Below are 13,181 nucleotides of genomic sequence, written 5' to 3'. Positions count from 1 at the left end.
TTTCACACTATTCTTGCATGCTTATGTGCAAGCAAATAGCTTCTGATCAAAGCTTATCTCCACACTCCTACCCGTTTTTTAAAAAATGGGCGTCATCATAGCCCCTGCTTCCTAGCGCAACAGCTCTGGACATTCCATGTACAGCGAATTCATAGCAATATGCGAACGACATGTCCAGCGAAAACTAATGCCATTCACGTGGATATGAAACACGTTAAAGAGAAAGACGCAGTTACTTACCCTGTGTCCAATATTCTCTGGTTCAGATTTTGCTGCTGCAGCCAATGGATCAATCACATCTGTCATCTGACTAAGATTCTGCATCATCTGTTCCTGGAATCCCTGAAACACGTTCAAAAATTATTTTCAGTACTTGTCCCTCCCAGGCCTTCCAAAACGGAATTTTAGCTTGAATACGTTCCATGAAAGACCGAAACAAGATCTGGGTCCGTATCTGTTTGTATCTGCTGCTTTGGTTATGTGGCATCATAAACCGTAAGCTTTTTCTACATTTCACACCGAGACGACCACATTTGATGGAGAGAATAGAACAGACGACCAACCCCTCCGGGAAATTCCATGCCTACACTTAGTGAATAATTGGTGGGTTAGAATTTTATGAAGAAGGTAGGGAGACAGGGCATACGGATAACAATATCGTGTCTAAATAAGAACAGATAAAACTACAAAGGCGGAACTTTCTTCTCCGTTACATTAAGACCACTAGTGTTGGTCCGGCCGCAGTTGAACTCAAGACCTCCGGCACTGTGGTCCAGTGCTGTACCTACTGAGCCAACTGTCCGCAATTTAAAAACATACTGTAGTTAACTTAACGATGACCGTTTTCACGCTAGAAGAGACACAAATCGTCTTATGTAAAAACAGACAGGAAGAACAAACTTTTAGTCCACGATTTGTCCGTCCAGACGAACAAGCCGACAAATTAACTACCGCGGCCAATGTACTTATAGAGGTTTTGCACGGCAGCCATGTTGCATGGCAGGAACAAAAGATTCTTTTTCCTATGGGGGAATAAATGTTCTTTCTAATACAAAACATTTTCATTGTTCCTGCCATGCAACATGGCTGCCGTGCAAAACCTCTTCGGAGAGTGATAATGATTCAGAAAAGAACGGGATTTGAACCTATTACCCTCCAATTCCTAATTTGGATTCTCTACCACTTAAGTACCTGGCATGATAGAGCACAGACCTAATTACTTTAAGAGAGTAAAAATATCAACACTAATTGTAACAAAAAGAAAGGCGTTCCCATGATACCTGCAAAGAGTTTTCGGGTCTTGGTTCTAACACTTGGCTGATAGCAGCGAGAGATGCTTGATCCAGTTGGTTTATTGTGTAATTTATCTGCTCCAGTGCTTCGTCGCATTCCCTCTGACCTGGTGCGTTGTCTCTGCGCAAAAATAAGCCAACAAATAAATAAGTAGGAATGACGTTTTCAGAATGAAATTCGTGTCCTTGTGTCCACATGTCTTGTGTGACGAAGGATGTTCGACGAAAAAGGAAGAAGAACAAAGCAAAGAATTTACATTTACGCAGGATGGTACGACAAATTCAAGGCTTGTGTCAGTACAGCAGTGTAATTTAACACTACAGCGTTGAGAAATTTAACAAGAACAGGCAACTAGTCGACTGTTTTAAAAGTGAAAAGGAACACAAGTCCAGTTGTTTGGCAGTGCAGACTTTTATAACCAGGAGCAAACTACGGGTCACGACTTCTCATTAAGGTAGTCAAGTCTGATATATATTTCTCTTACTATTATGTAAGATATTGCGTTTCTAGTTTTCTGATTAGCTCACTTAATCCGCGATCATGGACAAAATTCTTGGGCACATATTGCACTGGTTGGGGGAGGGGGGACCGCAATGGAGTTTTGAAATATGGCACAGCTCTGAAATCATAGATACTGCCCCAAGGGCAGGGTTATCAGCACATATACCGTATGACCTTATGGGGAAACTGGTTGCGCCAGTCGGTTTGTAAAACTGAAACACTTCAGATTTAAATGAAATTGTAAAAAAAAAAAAAATTAATGATTCCATATGCGCATGTTGAATACGAGATTGGTTATAGTTCAAAATGCCACAAGAATTACCCGAATATTTCTGTTTCTCTCCGATGTTACTACCATTTTCGAGCTACCGTGAACAACCAACTTTTTTTCGCGTTTTTCCATGCTTAAAACATTGAAGTTTGTCTAGACAAACTGTCGCGTTTTTAATTGAACCGAATTAACGTTTAGAGTGTGAACGTGTCAAGTTTTAACAGCAAACTTAAATGTCTTATAATATAAAAAGGCTTGGAGCATGGAGGCGATCAAGCGAACTGTTTTTTGCCAGTTGAGTTCAATTTAAAAACGTGACAGTTAATCTAAACAAACTAGAATGTTTTTAGCGTTAAAAAACGCGGAAAAAGTTAGCCGTTCATGGTAGCTCGAATGGTAGTATCTACCGCGTTTATGTCCGCATCGGACTTCAAAGGCATATATAGAGACAACTCAGCACGTACCATCTCATATCCAACGCTCGTTCATAGAACAACTGTTATTAGCATATACTAAAACAGCGGATAGCGTTGAAAGTGCGCCATAATTGGCTACTCAAACTCCGACTGCCTTTGCTATTCACCTCCGTGCAACTCGCGCGGGATTTGCGCAGAAAATATTGTAATTGTTGCAGGAATAAAAGAGTTAAAATCAGTTGTTTGTGCTGTATTATCTCACGGTTTTAGTATATACTAAAGCAAGTATTCACCTCAGTGTCAGTACCTGGCCACCATCTCTTCGGTGAATAGTTGATTCATTACTAAATTTTCGACCTCGGGGAATATTGTGTTTCTAGCTTTCTGATTGGTTCATTCAGTCTCGGATATCAGCTCATCTACCGTATGACCCTTTTTACGACCTTATATGGAAACTGATTGCGTGAAGTGTTGCCAAGCTGGAAACTGATGGGCTTTAATTTTCAAGTGTCGAACCGTTCAGAATCGAATGAAAAATTATAAAACAAATATTTCATTCGTGCTTGTTGGATACGAGGCTGATTATAGCCAACTCATATCCAAAGTGCGCTCATGGAATAATTGTTAAATAACTAAGAGGCGTTACTTATTCTTGTTTCGTACTTTATTGCGGTGATAAGTCTCCTCATGGCATCAGAAACAGCCTTTGCTTGTTGGGCCAGTTGCTGCCAGCCAGACTGGTCTTTGGAGTTGACAGCGAGGGCTTTTGCTACATTGAAGTAGTTTGTACTCGAAGTCGCCATTGACTTGCCCGACATTATCAAGGGAACTTGAGCTGAGCGAGCCTAAAAACACAAACAGAACGATTTATGGGTTGAAGGGGGGGGGGGCTGATGGTAAGCGATGGAAGTATTTCAACAATACTTCGACCAAATTGTCGTTTGCTTATTTGGGCATGCGTGTGGCATACTTGCATGCGTATAACTGTGCTCCAAGGTTGCAGCCGCCTATGTGGACCACCTCACAGAAAGGACAGGGAAGCAACATCCAGAGACACACAGAATGGTGGCAGAAAAGAAAAGATGGGCTGACCGCGAGAGCAGCCAGGACGGCAATGATCCACGCATGATGAGGCCGGAAGACTGACTGACTACTAGAAAAAGTCTATACAAAAACTTTTCACAATAAAATAGTTTACCTCTTCGCTTATTTTTGCTGGAAGGGGAGCAAATTCCGGTGAGAGTGCGTACGCTGTGAGACTCTCCACACTGTTGACCAGCGGTCTGGTTGCCGCAGCGCATGCTTCGCGGTTCGCTTCAGACATATCACCAGCAAGGATCTGAAGGAAAAAAATAAGTCTGATAAAAATGAGAATTGATCTTTTAATAAGCTACGGAAATATGAGCACCAAAAACGTTTAACTTGTCTCGCAACACTGCTGCCAAACTAGTCGAAAAGCGATGTTGCGCGTTTTACATCCCACGCACAACCTGCATGTCTCGCAACAACAACAAAAAAGTGTTGCAAGTTGCTGCAGCGTGTTGCAGAAAAGGTCCTTTCTACTTTCTGCAACACACAGCAGCAACTTGCAAACACACTTTTTTGGTCACGGTTAATAGAAATAATATGTATGTTGTACATCCACAACGGACTCGACAGACTCAAGCAAGACTAAACGTGCCGAAGTGGGAAAGCCAACACATAACCTGAAAAACCTCAAAGGTCACACCAAGAAAAAAAATTTATTAAGACCCCGGCCTCGGCCCCTTCAATTTTTTTATGGCGATACTACCTCTTAGTCGTATCTGGAAAGCCGGTGATATGATATTCAGCAGCGAATACAGGTCCCCCTGAATGAAAAAGCGCTTGATTTGGGGAACCGAACACCTTTTTAATGTTCCGATGATGACAAATTTCGAAAAAGTCTCCTGTTCTTTTTCTGTTATTCATCCGTTTAACACTAATTTAGGGCACAGCCATCCGTCAAAGCACCTGCATGATGAACAGACAAACCTTTGTATTCTTGACCAAATTAGCCGTGTTGTTCGCCACATCTTTGGCTGCTTGCACAAACTGTCTTTTGGCAGCAGGATTGTTGGTTTTCGCAGATGCTGCTTTACAGGCATTGCAAAGAGATGACGTGTGTTTTGCAACTGACGTCGCAGCTCCCAAGACCTGATATGAATAGCAACAAAAAGTTAAATTCCAAGCCGCAGAAAAAAAGAAAAGGGTGGTCATGTTTTTAGGGGTCGTCAACTTAAAGCTATCTTTGCTTGAGCGTTTGGTTGGGGGGGGGGGGGGGGGGGTTGGTTAAATTCATTGCCAGGAACTTGGACCAGTGCAGAAAAAGGCAGTTCACCTAAAAGCGAGCAGAATGGGGAGAACTTTAGCCTACAATAACGCCAGCTACGCAGCCTACAGTTCATCATGTAATAATGTGTATTGTTAAATACCTCGACTTTCGCTCAACAAAACGAGCACTGTGATTGGTTGATTCTTGGTCACGTGGCCCTGATCAAATTCAAATGTATCCCGACCAGGATACAATTCCGCAGTTGTTGCCCGCTCCGGATGTTTTGCAGGAAAAGTCTTAATATATAACAAAGCACTTTATGTCTGGTCCCTCGGGAAACTAGTTAGTATTGTTTTCCCTCGAGTCCTGATGTTTCCCTTGACTTTGTCTCGGGAAACATGATGACTCTCGGGAAAAGAAAACTAACTGTTTCCCTCGGGACCATACATTAAGTGTATAAAGATTAACTTTTAACACTTTGAGCCCTGAGAGTGAGATTTACTCTGTCTAACACCAGAGGATTTTACTCGTCAATGGGGGTCGCGTCAGAGATGAATGAGTTAAATCAAAAATTTAATTTTTAAAGCTTAAAAAGTTTACTTTGCCTGCGATCCGATTTACCCAATAGAAACCAAGCCAAATACATAAAGCAATTGCAAAATTTGGGAAAACAGATGAGAACAAGCTACAATGGGCTCACCCTGCAAGCGGAGCCTTTCTTTTGCTTGCTCGATTTTGGCGTTCTCGAGAAAGGCTCTGCATGAATCGGGTAAGATCTTTATTGAATATGCGCTGCATGTTGCCAGGATACAGTCTCGAACCCAAGCCTAATATGCCAGATCTCGCCGCCATCTTGGTTTTTCATGGTACAGCGGGCTCAATTATAACCATCGGTTTTGTCACTAAACGGACGCTCGCACTGGAATAACCGGTTTGACCTAGTCCAGAAGCTCGGGCTGCGGCGGCTTCAAAGAGTTGACGCGATTCGGGCAGAGCCTACTGTTCTCCTCCTCAGTGAAGAAAAAGACAAAAGGAGGCTCTGCTCGCAGGGTGCAATGGACTTTGTTTTCGCTTCTGAACTGCGCAGCAAGCAAAATTATCCACAACCAACGACCACAACCAAAAAAGTCCTAAAATGTTCATGATTGCTACGACATTTGTCAGTTACATTAACAAAAATGACCTGTTGATGAGTTGCTTCTGGATTAAGCAGACTCTGACAGGCTTCCAGGATCTCTTGCTTTGAGTTGATGAACTGAGCCTGGTCTATAAGACCTGGTCTTCCTGCAACGCTTGAGGGATCTGCAACTGCTACTAGATATGCTGCCTGCAAACAGAGATATGACAACTAAATGAATAAGGCACCAGAGTGAAGGGTTAAACAAGGTTCTAAAATGATGGGATGAGTAGGAAGGAATGAATACTGAGGACTACCCCGGGTGCCAAAGGTAATTTTTTTCCCGTTAGAAGGAGGAAAATACATGGCCAATAGACGCGAAACGCCGAGAAGTAAAAAATTACCTCTTGATCGCGCGAATACGGAACCTCATTTCCGTGCTGATTTGACGGTTGAGAAACCACGCTTCTACTCAGCCAATCACAGTTGTCACTTCATTTGAAGAACCAATCAACGAACTAGGAAAAATTATGTCCCAATTTGATGACTGGAAATGAATTTCTCGGCTCTTGCAACCAGAGGATCGTCCCTCACCTTCTACTTTGGTTTTTCAGAAATATTTTTTTTTAAACGGGCTTCTGAAGCCAGGGTAACTGAGGACGGGCCCACACAGAAAGGCCGAAAATAGAAACCAGTCAGAGCAACTGAAAAGGGCACCAAACATGAGATCAGGCCTTACAATGAGGTTTTGAGAGAAAAGGTGTTGCCTGAGAATGTTTTTTTTAAAAAACTCGTCAGTGAGAGTCTGAACCAGTACGTACATATGAGCGCAACAAAGATTTAGCAAACACGTCAAGTGATACGATTACCAAAGCAAGCAACCATATTATGATGATCTATATTCACCGGAAGTGGGAAGTGAATGCACAGGTAGACCAATCAAGGATACTAACCTGTGCAGCAGACTCTGTCAGTGCACAGACTGCTCCGGAAGCATCTCGGACACCATCATCAAACTCCGTGAAGTCACCAGACTTGATACTGTTTGAAATCCTTGGCATGGCTTCAGTAAGATCCTGTGATAAACCAATCAAGACGCAGTTCAGGTGCAAATTGGTAGTTGAGAATGACAGTCAGGAAATTTGATGTGGAAAAGCAAGGTAACAGGTCTCCTTTCGAGTCGTTATTTGGCCCAAAACATCGTGTGATGCCCAAATGATTAATGAAATTCAGTTCAGTTGAATCTTACTTTGCAGACTTTTCTATTTTTAGTAAAACAGGCTTTTAGAAAGAATGATACTCGCTTAATTAAAATAATGAAAATGAGTATTGTGAGAACTCTGGCCAAAGTAGCAGGCAGGCTACTGCCCAAAAAACCTTACAAGTGTGTAAAAGTACCTAACGAAGGCGTAATAGACTAACTTACTTGCGATTGGCGGGTTACTTTGTCGAGGCAGTCAAAAAACGTGTCATTGTTCACAGGTTCAACTGGATTGTCCAGTATGTTACTGACAGCCTGCAAAGCAAAACAACGACAATAACTATCGTATTAAAAGTGCACCAAGACTCAAAAATCTTCAATTCATAAACATGCTTAATTAAGGAATTTGACGACACTTATATGGAAGAAATACAATTGAAGTGAAGAAAGAAGCAAGTCAATGTTTTTCAGATCGATACATGCAGGTATCAAATGAACATTACAAGCAATCACGCAAGGAGACCCAGGTTTTCACGTGATTTGAAGCTATGCCGGACCTCTGCGATACGGTGGAGTCAGTGAGTGATCTACCAATTGTGCTACCAAGCCAACTGGTACCTGAACATTTTGTGACTTTGTAATAAACATGCACTTAAAGGATGTGAGCATAAAGATACTTAAGACATAAAAGACGTATTTGAACTGTGGGAAGAACCAGATTTTTTTCCTTATTGCTTAAAGAATCAACGAAAAAACCTTTCAACCTATTTTTACCTATATTATTAATGCCACATCCCGTTTTAAATGTTTATATACCACCTACCTGAATATTTCTGAGAGCGTTGTCACATTCTTTTTGCCCTGGAGCAGCAGACATGCATGCATTTAGCAACATGTTGATGCTGTCAGTCACAGCTCTGTGTGTGAAATAAAGATGTCGTCAGAAATTGTAGAATAATCTGTTGGACGTTTAGAGGCATTTTTCAAAATGACAGCAAATAAAGTAAGCCTTTGGAACACTTACAAGCACTCATGTAGCCCCTATACAATAAAGCCTTGTTTTTTCTTGAAAATGAGGTCAGCAGGTCCAATTCACATAGACACAAAACGGCCGCCATTATGAAACGGTCCCATTACTAACACCAGAATTATGACAATTACGATTCAAGTCATACTGACCTTGCAGCATTAGCCAATAAGTTCTTTGCATTTGGTGCGTTAGGATCAGATACCAAAGACTTCGCAGCCAAAAGAAGTTTGCTTGATGCTGTGGAAGTGTTTTTCAAGTTTTTCACCAATGAATCCTTGGCAGCCTCATCCTATTATTACAAGAAATAAAAGTTAGAGGTTCGTGGTAACGTTGACAAAAACTCGTTACTGTGTTCAACAAATTCGAAAATATTTCCACAACTCGGCCAGTCAAGAATTACAGAAAAAATGGTCAGAATTACAGAAGATGCGCCAGCTTTCGAATTTCTTCACGATGGTCAATTTACCAAATCAACTCAGTTGATAAACTGTTATTTGTGTCTCAATTCCCTACCGACGCAGAACCACAGTTTCTTTACAAACTAAGCTTCTTTAATCAAGAATTAGTCTGACGAAATCAAACCAAGAAGAAACTGAAATATTTGTGGAGGCATCCTCTTGTTCTCTCTCAATTAAGATTTTCCAGAAAAGCACAAATTGAGGTGCATACAGGTAAGAACCACAAAGAGTTCCAGTGGCATCATGGTTAGTGCCCTCGACTCCGGATCGAGTGGTCCGTGTATCGTAAAATCCCGACCAAAAACCAGCCAATCAAAGTTCTCCATTTAGCCTGAGAATTGCTTGCCACATAATTATGACCAGTATTTGCAGTTAGACATAAAAGTATACACGAACCTAGGTGCTTTTTTTGTTTCTGCAAATTTTACGAAATCGTTTATATTTATTGCACTTCGAGACTTTTCTTTTTGTCACTTAAGATTAACAGCAGTAAAGAGCTCCCAAAAAATCTACTCCTACAGTAAAAAAAAAAAAAATGATTATCGTAACCTTAAATTTAATAACCCGCTCAATACGGTCGAGTGGAATCTTCCATATACCTTTGCTTGTCCAGCTAACTTCATTCCACTATCCAAAAGGTCTTGGTAAGACAGTGAAAACTTTTTTGTTGAAACCGCAAGTTGATTGGATGATCCACGCGATGCTGATACCATATCACTGGCTGCCGCATTCAGAGCCGCTCCACGCATGCTCAGTTTCTCCTGAACCACTTGGTAGCCCTCTGACGTGACAGGGAACTGTATAGTAAAATCAAACAGTGTCTTACATCTACAGTAAATGAACGCATTTTCGAGAAGAATTTAAGACACATTTGTTTGAGGAACAGACCACAACTTCAATTACGGTATCAGAACTTAAAAATCATTTAAAGTTTACTAAGTACATAATGATCTGTGATGGTCCTGCATGCATTTAAAAGTTCCTGAAAAAACTGTACAGCGACTTAACCATAAACAGCAACATATCTGAAAAAAATATGCAAAACGTTACCGAATAAATGTCCCAGAAAAGCACCCCTTGGTGTGTCTCGGTGACAGTTCACAGCAGTTATAAATCTCTGGGAACAGTTATTGTGGTCGAAGTTTTAAAAACTTGTGAACACCAAAATAAATATCACACTTGGCTGGAGTAGTAGGGATTCAAAGTTGATTACTGCCTTCTGTGCGAGAGGTCCCGAGTTCGATCTCTAGTGACCTCACATCCTTGTTTCGACTACTTTCCATTCTGTGTAGCTTCGGGTAGTTTCAAATAACCTCAAAAACAAAGTACTGATGGAAAGAGGGGGAATAAAATGGGCGCACCGTCGGCTTCCTGAGAGAGAATACCCCCTAGAGGGTAAAGGAACTTCCGACGTTAAATATAAGGTGTACCGTCCTTCAGATGGTAATTTCATAAACTACGTTTAAGGCATGCAACTTTTTTACAAACATAATGCGATAATGAAGACTTAGTGTTAAAGGTTGACTTCAGTGGTCTTGGCTTTACTTACATCTTCCACAGCTAAGCTTTGACTCGAGTTTACAACCACCTTTATAGCTTCATCAACATCTCTCTGGCCCGGCAGAAAGTTTACGCAGTTGTTGAGTGCCTGCGACACTTCTTTTGCTGCCTGTTGAAGACACAAGTGTTGGTTTAAGACAAGAATTAACGGCAACAACACTCCACTCTACTTCTCTTTTATCATAAGTTATACGGTTCACAATGCATCCATGCAGTGGCTACTCTGGTTTGGAAATTTAGAAAGTAGCTTAAAAAACTTACAATTCAAAGGACCAGGGTTTCGACATGCTTGTATAGGGTCTTCATCTGGGGTAATCCATTTTAAACTACTATGAAAAAGCCTAGCTTCGGCAAGCTGAGAGCGAAAACCTGAAGACACAACTTGAATGTGAATGTGAATCGGAAAACTCGCAAGGTTCGAACGACATGTCTTACAATAATTTATACATGTAGCTGAAGTAATACAAAAAGTTGCACTTGGTTCAAAATGAATTATAACATGTTAACTTGAAGATTTGTTAAACTATATACTAGCATTTCCAGACTTTATTGGGTAATTTTAATGTACTCTTTATGGTAATGGTTTCCCAACAGGAATTTCAGACAAGGCGAATCATGGCATGTTTGAACTGCTACAGAAGGGAACAAAAACAAAATATATAGGGTAGAAGGAAAAAAAAAATTATGGCTTAAAAAGTATTGATAGAGTAATGTTTGAATCAGTATCAGGAAAGAGCTGGAGAACACAGCTAACTTTTAATGGAAATAAGATCAACAACGGTTCGTTGCTGTGAGAGCTAAATTATAGAAAAAGGAAACAGTAACAAGTGTCCACAGAAGTAAGTTAGTACCTGTGCCAGCCTGGGTTGGTTGTTAGCATCACCAGGGTTATTCATTGCATTCTTTGCTTCATTAATTAGTTTTGCTGACTCAGAAACAACATCCTGGGTGGCCTTGATCAGATTCATTTGCAGGGCTCTGTCATCTGCTGTTGCTGCTACTCCTCTGGCAGCTGCTGTCAACACTCGCAAGGCACTTGCAGTGTCCCTTGCTGCAACGCCGGTGTAGCTTTCATTACCCTGTACATGAACATTGATGTTGCAATAGAACAGTTTTCAATTGAGTGTCGAAAGTAATTAGCGAGTTGCTTTGGTTTCGCATTACTTCACTCAGTGATTGGTTCAAAGTTCTCGTGCCACTTTTTCAACCAATCAGAAGTGAAACCAAAATCAATCGTTGCTCGCGCATGCACATTTTCCCGCGCTTTGTGCCGGCTACGTGTAATTACTTCGAGTTTTGATTGATTTACTGGATTGCCTCCGTCCTTTTTGATTGGCCAAAGTAATTACTTTGGTTTTCGTTTTAGGACACTCGATTTAAACTCCCTCTAATCAGACAATTATTCTAGCATAAACTGTAACCATTTCCTGAAGTCCACATTATTTTCACGATGTCAGTGAAGAAAATAAATCAACCAAGGACAAATTGAACACTCAAATAAATGAACTCACAATCAAGCCAGTGTACAAACGAACAATACAAGAACTAATGGAGGAATGAGGCAACAAAGACGCCAGCAAAATGATGAGAACAAGAAACCAAGATGAACAAATCTTTAATTGCTTGCTCTCTTTGACCATTTTAATAACTTACTATTATCAACTAAGGACACCCAGAAAAAAAATAAAGCAAAAACATTCTTCTTGATCTGGATGTGAAAAGAGTTTTTGAAAGCCACATACAGATTGAAATCAGCCTGGCAATTTTCTTTTAATGAAGTCTATAAATAAAAACATACGAGTAGCATCTCTACAACGGAGAACTTACTACTATACAACACTACCCCAAGAGAAAGGAGACAGACCTGTGAAGCAGCAGTTAGCAGCTGAGCCATTGATGATCCCACTGATTTTGATGTTGCCCCAAGTTCAAGGCCACAAGATTCTGCCTGCAATTTCAAGACAAAACCATCAAAAAATTCACCAAGCATAATTGACCAAAGCCGCAATGGTTTCAAAAATATGTGTAATTATCATTGTATTCATGTCTCGGTTCGAATGTCAACATCTACTGTCAGTTTGGTCGGACCTGTCCAACCAATGCTATGAATTACGGTCAGTCACTGAAAATAATAATTACTAACATTATTAGAATAATTTTAAAGTTACTGCCTGCAAAACTTTCACAAGATCATGTTATCAATTTTACGTCAGGGTCAGACATTATGGCCGAATACCAAAATGTCTTGAGTTTTGTCAGCATTACTTTTATTTTTATGATTCATAAATCAACATTTTCCGTTCTTCTGGAAACTTCCTTGAGACTTGCAATCGAATGCTGCAATGGGGAAACCTCAGCACCAAAGGTTGCCCCATAACCAGTTTGTTTAAACTAAAAAGCCTAAAATAAGTACTTGATGTCACTGAGTATTGGATCTGTGAGTTGAATTTATTGGTACATCATGTACACCCAATCAAAATTAATAAGCAATGTTTCACATCAAAACAGTGATTTGACAGCTAGAACACATTATCTTGCCAAGCAAGAATTTTTTTTTCTTCAGCACTGCCTACTTTCACAAAATTACTTATACTACTGTACATGTATAAGGTGTCCACCAATAAACGTCCATCAAAACAGCAAGATAAGCAATGTAATTAACCCATGGATCATCTACATGCCAGAAGTCAAAAAAGGGTTAGTCAGACATTGATGCCCCTTCCCTGGAGTTTTGAACGTTTTTTGGAATCTACATAATTATAGCGGAGCTCCACATGCCAAAGGCGTGCGCACACAGCACCGTGGGTAAGAAAATATGGTAACCCATATGCGTACAACCATACACACGTCGACCCCTCCATGTATGTGACCAGTATCATGTGACCATATCACGGGCTCAAGTTTAAAGCTGACCACTGACCAGGTACTGGGCTTCAGTTGGATCGCAGGATCAAGCCAGGTTAACTTATTGTACGAATAAATAACCCGGGAACTCCACCTTTAGGCTTGGCTAAATCTACATATTACTTTTCAAACAAGGA

At 40.7% G+C, this 13,181-nt stretch overlaps 1 protein-coding gene across 1 annotated transcript in view; it reads right to left on the bottom strand.

Moving 5' to 3' along the window:
* The window catches only part of LOC138042010 (talin-like), a 95,025-nt gene that overhangs the window by 27,327 nt on the left and 54,517 nt on the right, over positions 1–13,181 (bottom strand). The window contains exons 34-47 of the mRNA XM_068887737.1: positions 12,005–12,088; positions 10,992–11,219; positions 10,130–10,249; positions 9,180–9,377; positions 8,272–8,411; positions 7,916–8,009; positions 7,318–7,407; positions 6,845–6,967; positions 5,958–6,101; positions 4,495–4,656; positions 3,680–3,820; positions 3,145–3,326; positions 1,281–1,413; positions 241–342 (exon numbers count right to left, since the gene is read on the bottom strand). Coding sequence (XP_068743838.1) covers positions 241–342; positions 1,281–1,413; positions 3,145–3,326; positions 3,680–3,820; positions 4,495–4,656; positions 5,958–6,101; positions 6,845–6,967; positions 7,318–7,407; positions 7,916–8,009; positions 8,272–8,411; positions 9,180–9,377; positions 10,130–10,249; positions 10,992–11,219; positions 12,005–12,088 — 1,941 coding nt within the window. The remainder of the gene's footprint in view (positions 1–240; positions 343–1,280; positions 1,414–3,144; positions 3,327–3,679; positions 3,821–4,494; positions 4,657–5,957; positions 6,102–6,844; positions 6,968–7,317; positions 7,408–7,915; positions 8,010–8,271; positions 8,412–9,179; positions 9,378–10,129; positions 10,250–10,991; positions 11,220–12,004; positions 12,089–13,181) is intronic.

This window comes from Montipora capricornis, chromosome 3 (assembly GCF_036669925.1).
Source record: "Montipora capricornis isolate CH-2021 chromosome 3, ASM3666992v2, whole genome shotgun sequence".
NCBI lineage: Eukaryota > Metazoa > Cnidaria > Anthozoa > Scleractinia > Acroporidae > Montipora > Montipora capricornis.
The sequence above is the reverse complement of the archived record's forward strand: the minus strand, read 5'-3'. Positions and strand labels throughout refer to the sequence as shown.